We start from the raw sequence: 8,947 nt of genomic DNA, 5'->3' as shown, positions 1-8,947 counted from the left end.
CTCAGAAAGGATGAAGTGATTACATTACAGCCTTTTGTGTCGCTGTCATTCTTCCAGCGCGGTGGTGTCTCCCTCATTGGTAAGCACTCTCCAGCCTCTGCTTTGTCATGCCAGGAGACAGCAAAATTATATTGACATCTTTCTTCTGCTCTCATGTTAATATATTCAGGATGACTGCGGTGCTATGGCATTGTGTGAAAACACCACCCCTCCCCTCCCCATCCTCTCTGCCTCTCCTCATTGCTTCCAAATATAATTCTCCATCCGCAAAGGCAAATGAAACCAAGCGATGTCTGCTGTGTTGTGGGTGCCAAATTCATTTCCAGTGTGGATCGGGCTCATGGCGGGATTATGTCACGACTGCCCAAGACAATCAAACCCAGGCCGCGGCACTGCAGACTGAAGTGGTGCCGCACCGAGCATCATCATCATCATAACCTTGAAAGACCTTCACTGGCTGAGAGGAGGGAGTCGAGAGGGCCTCTGAGCCACGGCTGCGCAGACAGCACCCCCTGTTGACCGTCTCGGGAAAAACAACGGATGGCACCACAGCAGATGGGGATGGCTGTGCACGTACGGATGCGTGCGGGGACGGGGGACGGGGCCCGCAGCAATCACATTACAGACCGCCTTGTCCCGGGGGACGCAAACCTACCTGTGCGCTCACTTCACACAAGGAGGCGGGGGGGGGGCAGTCCAAATGAAACCTATACTGACGAAATAGTTATTCTGATATATGCTCTGGGTAAAGTGATTTCCAGCCGAAAAAAGAATTCTGTTTGAGTCCGTTTGACGGCCCCTAGACTCCGCTTTGAGAATAACTGATGCCAGGCGTGTCTCAAGTCCGAGGGACCGTTAGGTAACCGCCACGAAAGGCCCGTTGTCCGGACACACGAAACAACGTGCACGTTGGAAGAGCTACGTTCAGCGGGATGGAGGAGTAATGCGCCGACGGCTCCACGTCCTACGATTAAACCCACACCTCTGGCTTTACGGAGGTCATCTGCAAGGCTCGTGCACTTTGTTGTGTGACGCGTGCAGATGTTGCTTTTATGAAGTCTGCCCGTAGACTTTTGTACGTACAGAAATCTCGTATGTACCATAAACCGGCCTCTTAATTAGTCGTGGCACTTTCAGAGCTACAACGAGACATCTCGCCGGGAGGAAACGTTCAGACGTTGCTGACGGTTCAGCACCGTATGCTGATGTCCTGTGTTGATTCACAGGTCCGAACCTGAACCCGAATCTTTGCATCAACGCGCGGACTGAACCACGCCAAAAAAATAAAAGATAAAAATAAAATAACGTTCTCCCTCATGAGACTTTTATTTTGAAGACGCCTGAGTCCTCCCACTACTTCCGTGTTTGCGCACCTCCTGCGTGTTGCTGGCCTTCGCTGCAGACTCAAGAGTGTCTTCGGGCTGGTATTTTAAGATATATAATCATGTCTCTGGAGGTGGAATCCGCAGAGTAAGTAGTCCAGTTGATTATTCTTAAAGCGGGGTCTTTTTTATAATAAACCTTCCGCTTATAACTCCGCATTTGACCACACTTCGCGTCAACGAGGCCTGCCTCATCCTCCGCTAGCGTTAGCGCCCTAAGCTAGCACAAGCTAAACTACGACAAGCTCATTTACAGTTGTCCCCGTGTAGATGTTGTCGGCTGTCTTTCGACGTAGCGGGGTGAAATCCGTCTCGGTTTGGACTGTGTTATTTAAAGTATGACATTATCCGCGCTTTTCGTGTTTTCAGTACAACACCGTGGAGCGGGCAGAATTGCGGGATAGGGGAAGCTAGACTGAGTTAGCATTAGCTAAGGGTGCACGGGCAGTTGCTATAGATACTGCTCTGGTTATTGAGGTGAGTTGATCACACTTGATCCAGCGAGCGAGCCATTAGAGACCGGTGCACCTTGCCTCCCTTGCCGATGCGCCCGCCAGCAGGACACTGGGCTCGCACTGAGGCCCGATCGATACCGGATGTTCGACGTTGATATCAATATTTGAGCCTTTAAAAATCCCAAGCAGTCTATCCGTTTTTTGACATACATCCCTTAAATTGTAACGTATGTACACGCGTCGGGACAGTTTACGTTAGAGAAATAAACTTTGCGGAGTACGTGCTTATTGGTGTCAATGTTCTTAAATCACAAACTTTATCTATGGCGTTTCTGTACTCCCCGCAGTTTCTTGATACTTGAGATTGTCATGCAGCACTGTGCAAAAGTCTGAAGCACCAAAATTAAAGTGAGGATGCTTTCAGAGTTGGTCTCTGCTGTGACCCCCCCCCCTTTGCCTATCAAACAGCACCAGTTCTCCTCGGCACACGTTACCAACAGTTCTGAAGGTACTTGGCAGGTGTGTTGTTCCGGGCATCTTGGAGAACTTGCCCCAGCTCTTCTGTGGATTTGGTCTGTGCCATTGTCTCCTGCCCCTTAATGGGATCCCAGGCTGACTCCATGATGATGAGATCAGGGCTCCGTGGGGGCCGGACTGTTTGTTGCAGGACTGGTTTGGGCTTGTTGTCCTGCCGCAGAATGAATTTAGGACCGATCAGACGCCTCCCCGACGGTGTCCGTGACTGATAAGAATCTAAACATCTAAAGTGCCTGAAACTTTTGCACAGTACTGTATGTGCCAGTAACAATCATCTGTAATAAGGTTAGATTAGCCGATGATATTGGGCGGCTGAGTTATCAGGCAGGCGTTACCTCTCACCAACAGGTGTGTTCTTGACCACTTATTTCACTTTGGCGGTGGCAAGAGGAAAACCGATGTCCAAAAATGAATTGATTGTTTTTTTTTCATGTTACTCTTGTTAAATGATCTACTGACATCTAACTATGAATCATTATTCAACACTTTGTAAGTTAAACTGCTTCAGCTTAACTACCTTAATGTCTTGCGAGATCTGCTTATCCTAACGACTCACATCAGTTTGCGTTTTCCACAGCGTGATCCGTCTGATTATGCAGTACCTAAAAGAAAACAATCTGCACCGGACTCTAGCCACCCTGCAGGAGGAGACCACAGTGTCTCTGAACACCGTGGACAGCATAGAGAGCTTTGTGGCAGACATAAACAGCGGCCACTGGGATACTGTCCTGCAGGCCATCCAGTCCCTCAAGCTGCCAGATAAGACCCTGATAGACCTTTATGAACAGGTGAGGTTCGGACAAGTTGTGGTCTACAGCATGTCTCCCTGTCAGCTTATGTTTATAATGCTCATGCTGGATTTTTGATATGCTCCTACATTCCCAGTGTATCAATAAGGTGTTTCGGAGACATATTATTGTCTTCTTTTGTTTTTCTACAGTCCACCAATTCTTCCACTTCATAAACTGAATTCACCAGGTGATTGATAGGTTGATATTTCAGTATGTTGTAGCCATGGCAACTGGTAGTTTTGTCATCTAGCCGTCCATCTCCGCTGATGTCTTTTCCTTGGTCGTTTTGTGGTATTGTTGGTTTAAGCATGATTGTTGTCCCATTTAATTTCTGTAAAGAAATCTTTAAACTCTGTTCTGAAGTCTTAAACTTTATTTGTGTTTATATTCAAGGAAGCAGTTTGTTTAATCTAAATCTTAATCTTTTATGAATGCATATGTTTAGTTTGTTGTCTTTGACCCAGCATTTGTTCTGCTGTTGTCATGACTGATAACAGCAGATCTTCCCATTAAAAGAACAGGTGGATCATGGATGAAGTCTCGTTTCCTCAGAATCAGAGTGCCTGTGTTGTTTCCTGACCAGGTTGTGTTGGAGTTGATCGAGCTGAGAGAGCTGGGCGCAGCTCGTTCACTTCTCAGGCAGACCGACCCCATGATCATGCTTAAACAAACCCAACCAGAGAGATACATCCACCTGGAGAACCTGCTGGCTCGCTCCTACTTCGATCCCAGAGAGGTGAGTCCAAATCGTCATGGAACGAAATGCAATCTTCGTTCATCCATGAAGGATAATTTTAAGATCAGTAGCTCTGGCCAGTCATTTTGCTTTTGGCTCCTAAACTCCAAAGACCCTTTTGTACTTTTTAACAGGATTCTTCATCTTTACAAAAGCAACATACGGGAATGTAATATCATAATTATTGAATGGATTTGCAATGCCTTTTTAACTCATTGTTTTAATTCTAAATGTTGTTTGAAGAGAACACATGAAAGATTACATTTATCTGGAGTGGAATTTCTTATTTTTGTGTGTCTTATCATTCAGGCGTATCCAGACGGCAGCAGTAAGGAGAAGCGCCGAGCAGCCATCGCCCAGGCCCTGGCAGGGGAGGTCAGTGTGGTGCCACCCTCTCGTCTCATGGCTCTGCTGGGACAGGTAAGTGCTCTAGAAACCTGCAGGTGTGATGATTCTCATTCCTCAAGAAGAGACTCACCATAAAATAACTCATTTGCATCTTAAGTCTAACATATGTGCATAGTCATGCTGCTTCTTTTTATTAATATTCCCGATCCATACACGTTATGCTTCTGTCCAGATAAAGTGCCAATGATGATTTTGTCCACTTCTACATTCTCCTCTGCAGTCACTGAAGTGGCAGCAGCATCAGGGACTCCTGCCTCCCGGTATGACCATTGACTTGTTCAGGGGTAAAGCTGCCGTCAAAGATGTGGAGGAGGAGCGATTCCCCACCCAGCTCAGCAGACACATCAAGGTGCCAACAATGTCCTAGAGTATGGATGGTAGAAAGCCACGTTAGCGGGCTGCTTCACTGTTTCAAACTGTGCATTCAACCAAGCATACTTTCATTTTAATTTCCCACTTCCATAAGTTATGGTCAGTTTTGTGCCCTAAACATGTGGCATGTCTTTTTCCCCTCCACAGTTTGGACAGAAATCTCATGTGGAGTGTTCTCGATTCTCCCCCGATGGTCAGTACCTGGTCACCGGCTCTGTGGACGGCTTCATCGAGGTCTGGAACTTCACCACCGGCAAAATCAGAAAGGTAAGAGAGACACGTAAACTGGATTTGCTGTGTGGTTGAATAGAACACTGTATTTACACTTGTCATTTCAAAAAGGACTTCAGCTTTGTGGAAATAACTCTATGCACTGTGCTCTACAGGATCTGAAGTACCAGGCTCAGGATAACTTCATGATGATGGACGATGCAGTGTTGTGTATGGGCTTCAGTCGGGACACAGAGATGTTGGCCACCGGAGCTCAAGATGGAAAGATCAAGGTAAAAGACAAACTTTACTTCTCCTCCTCCCATTGCTCTTAGGGGAATTATTTACGTACAACCTGAAATTATCCATTAATTGACATTAAAAATAAAAAAGTATTCTACTAATTTGAGTTAAACGCATTTTCAATTTATTGTTTAAGTTTTTCTGTTGTACAAAAACATAAATCTTATTTTTGTATTGAACATAAAATCAAGGCAGTAGAACATTTCAACTGGTGAGAGTATTCGTTTAATTGCTGCGTGCCAGTATCAACAAGAAGAAAGCAACTTCGAATGCCCTTAAAACTTTACGTTTGTGTTTTTGTGTGTGTTTTAGGTGTGGAAGATCCAGAGCGGTCAGTGTCTGAGGAGATTTGAACGTGCCCACAGTAAAGGAGTAACATGTGTCAGCTTCTGTAAAGACAGCAGCCAGCTCCTCAGTGCTTCCTTCGACCAGACAATCAGGTAAGCTCATATCAGACCGAACACCTTCAACCTTCTCGTTTCTTCCAAACTTTATGGGAGTCAGCTGTGGAAGTAACTAAGTCCTCTAGCTGACGGGACAATTGTGTTCTTAACTTTTTGGATAATTTTTGTGAACGTTGTCCCTCTGTGTGTGTCTGTGTGTCTGTGTGTGTGGCCTAAGAATCCACGGACTGAAGTCAGGTAAAACCCTTAAGGAGTTCCGCGGTCACTCCTCATTCGTCAACGAGGCCACTTTCACTCCAGATGGCCACCACATCATCAGCGCTTCCTCCGACGGTACAGTGAAGGTAGGAGAAGCAGATGCTGGAAAAAAAAACAAAAAAACCCCTTGCTTTCATTCCCTCCTCTCTTACTTTCAACGGACAGTATCATGTGTCTGCTTCATAATGCCCCGTGTCTCTCCTGCTTGTGCTCAACCCGCGTCAGGTGTGGAACATGAAGACCACTGAGTGCTCCAACACCTTCAAACCTCTGGGCACGTCAGCAGGCACCGACATCACCGTCAACAACGTCATCCTGCTGCCCAAGAACCCGGAGCACTTTGTAGTGTGTAACCGCTCCAACACAGTGGTCATCATGAACATGCAGGGACAGGTCGGTCCAAATCATCACTGCAATCAGCATCCCAACACTCTGTTCGTGATCTACTGCATGATGCTAAAGGCAGCTCATGAATAACTACACACACTATTTAAGCCTAGATTGTTTTGTGGAGATCATTTTCTCAGTTTTCATTGTAGACAAGATGCCTCGCCACAGGCAACAACACACAGAATATCAAGAAATAAGTCAAACAAAGCGTTTACTACAGTATATTCTGTATCGAGAGAAAATTAAACAAATCAGCAGGGACTTAAATGGTTATACACACACAAACGCATTTTTAACAATAAGATTGTATTTTCAGATCCCTTGTTATTTGGGTTACGACTATTTGCTTGAAACACCTTCACCTATGCCAGATAAAAATCAGTAGCAACTCTGAGCTCATTAGTTTTCCTTGAAATACTACACATTTAACACATTTAATTTCCAAACAAAATGTAGTTCAGAGTTTAATAGTAAGATTTTTGAAAGTGTTTTCATTATGTAACCTGGGTTATAAAACTGCCTGCCTACCCGCCTGCCTTCTCACATTTGTGCTCGGTGTGTGCTTGAATGCATCTGTGTGTGTGTCCCCGTGCAGATCGTGAGGAGTTTCAGCTCCGGTAAGAGGGAAGGTGGTGACTTTGTGTGCTGCACCCTGTCGCCCCGGGGCGAGTGGATCTACTGCGTGGGTGAAGACTTTGTGCTCTACTGCTTCAGCACAGTCACCGGCAAACTGGAGCGAACGCTGACGGTACGTTCCTGCACTCAGGAGCACAAGATCAAAGCGTCCAGATATATCACAGCCTGTTCACTCCTCTGCTTCGGCTACTCAAAAATTCTGACTGAGGTTTTGATCTACGTGTTGAAGGTGGGATGTGCGGCTCCTTTGTCTTATGTAATAGAATAACCCCACGATCAACAAGGAGATAAATGACAAAATGTTCTTCATGTGTGGCAAACAAGCCTCGTATGGTTTTCCTTTTATTTTGACCAAATTGTGCCGACGTCACTCAGATGTTTGTAACCACGCTGTTGGTGCACTTTTATAAATATATTTACCTTTATACAGTGACAGTTACACCAATGTTACAACGCATGTATTTGCACCATGATTTTTTTTAAATAGTTCACTTGCTCATATGCTATTAATTCATATTTTATCAGGTTTTTAGTGGAATCCCATGTTGTGCATATTAAAGCTTGTTTATGAACAATTAGAGGATCTAGTCTTGCTTTGTTTTGAGTAAAATTAATAACCACAAAAAGAATATTATATTATTATATAAATTGTTTTGGGTTTTTGTTTTTGTTTTTGTTTTGATGCACAGCAGTTATTTCATCATAGTTTCATTTTTATTGCACTGATATGGTTTAATCCTGAATTTCAAGATGACCTTGTAAATCTTAAATGATTTAATGGTGACACCTTGTGCCACAACACACAACTTTGTAATTAAAGTAAGTAATGTTTGTTTTCTTTTACTGCACTTTGGAACTGTAGCTGGTAACTTCATTCATTGTTAAATACAGTACATCTGTATTTAACTGTACATCCAGCATTTTACAAACTTTAAATAGCTTTAAAATGAGCATTTTTTTTGATGAGCTTTCCTCTGTACAGCATCTTTCAATGTAAATCACAGGATCTTTCTCATGTCTCACCCCCCCCACCTCCAGGTCCACGAGAAGGATGTGATCGGCATCGCCCACCACCCCCACCAGAACCTCATCGGCACCTACAGCGAGGACGGCCTGCTGAAGCTCTGGAAGCCTTGAGGTGCTGACGCCCAATTGAGACTGGACGTTCTCGCTCAGCAGCTGCTCTCCTCACTCTGGACACTGCTCTGCCCGTCTCTATTTGTTTTTGTCAATTTGCAGCCCTGGTGAATCACTCCCAGGTCCATGTGGACTTAAAGGTTTGGATGTATATGTGGATGATCCCAGTTAAACCATCAGTTTTACACATTTAGCTGCATGTTTCCATTTGAAACTGGTAGTGTGTGTTATGCATAACAATGCGGAGAGTGTACAGGTACTTTTTGTATCATTGAAAGCATGCAGCTGAATGTTGACAGTTTATGTCAGTATGGGTTGTTTTCACAGCAGAGCCTTATTTACCTCAACCTGTGAGGGTAAAGGGGAGTTTTTAGATTTTTCACTTTTGTACAAGAGTCAAGTCTCAGTTTTTTGGAAACGTGTCATTCAGTTTCTAAAATATTACATTTTCAGTCTATGAAATACTTTTTCAGTTTGTTCACAAACATAGAAATTTATTTAACGTGTATTTTACAAAACAACACTTTCGTTACTTTGACACTCTATTCATTTGGGTCGGTGTCATGTTATTCAAGAGTTGGATAAAGAAACTTCTGAACCAGACACCAATGATTATTGCAAATATTCTTTAACTGTACTCAAGAAAGGTGCTTTTGTAATTGTCCATAAAGTGTAAAAAAAAAAAAAACAAAACCCGTCAGTCATCCATTACACATTTTCAGTTCCTGTTCACATAGGTGAGGTTCTGCTGTTCACCACACTTGAGCTCTGCAGACGTTTTTCAGAGCCCTCTTACTTCAGCGAGAGGAGGGGAGTTGCCAGATGTTTGGGGTGAGGAGTGTAGATACTAGACTTTAATTCTTGTTTTGAAAATTCAATTTTTGTGTAAATATATTTTTTAATAATTTTTTTTTTTTCCAAGAAGACC

The 8,947-nt window shown here is 44.0% G+C and overlaps 1 protein-coding gene across 1 annotated transcript; it reads left to right on the top strand.

The window, feature by feature from the left end:
* The first annotated feature begins 1,328 nt into the window (after nt 1–1,328).
* On the top strand, nt 1,329–8,691 carry smu1a (SMU1 DNA replication regulator and spliceosomal factor a). Its single transcript, XM_040120464.1, has 12 exons — nt 1,329–1,470; nt 2,952–3,162; nt 3,749–3,901; nt 4,211–4,321; nt 4,530–4,658; nt 4,829–4,948; nt 5,068–5,184; nt 5,507–5,634; nt 5,816–5,942; nt 6,082–6,249; nt 6,842–6,994; nt 7,921–8,691. The coding sequence occupies exons 1-12, from the start codon at nt 1,445–1,447 to the stop codon at nt 8,017–8,019; spliced, it is 1,542 nt and encodes a 513-aa protein (XP_039976398.1). The 5' UTR covers nt 1,329–1,444; the 3' UTR covers nt 8,020–8,691.
* The last annotated feature ends 256 nt before the right edge of the window (nt 8,692–8,947 follow it).

This window comes from Xiphias gladius, chromosome 23 (assembly GCF_016859285.1).
Source record: "Xiphias gladius isolate SHS-SW01 ecotype Sanya breed wild chromosome 23, ASM1685928v1, whole genome shotgun sequence".
In the NCBI taxonomy this organism is placed as follows: Eukaryota; Metazoa; Chordata; class Actinopteri; order Istiophoriformes; family Xiphiidae; genus Xiphias; species Xiphias gladius.
The sequence above is the reverse complement of the archived record's forward strand: the minus strand, read 5'-3'. Positions and strand labels throughout refer to the sequence as shown.

Coding starts and splice junctions, on each gene's coding strand:
- smu1a (XM_040120464.1), top strand. CDS start 1,445: ATGTCTCTGGAGGTGGAATCCGCAGA. Junction 4,949..5,067: donor CCACCGGCAAAATCAGAAAG/GTAAGAGAGACA, acceptor TGTGCTCTACAG/GATCTGAAGTACCAGGCTCA. Junction 5,635..5,815: donor TCCTTCGACCAGACAATCAG/GTAAGCTCATAT, acceptor GTGTGGCCTAAG/AATCCACGGACTGAAGTCAG.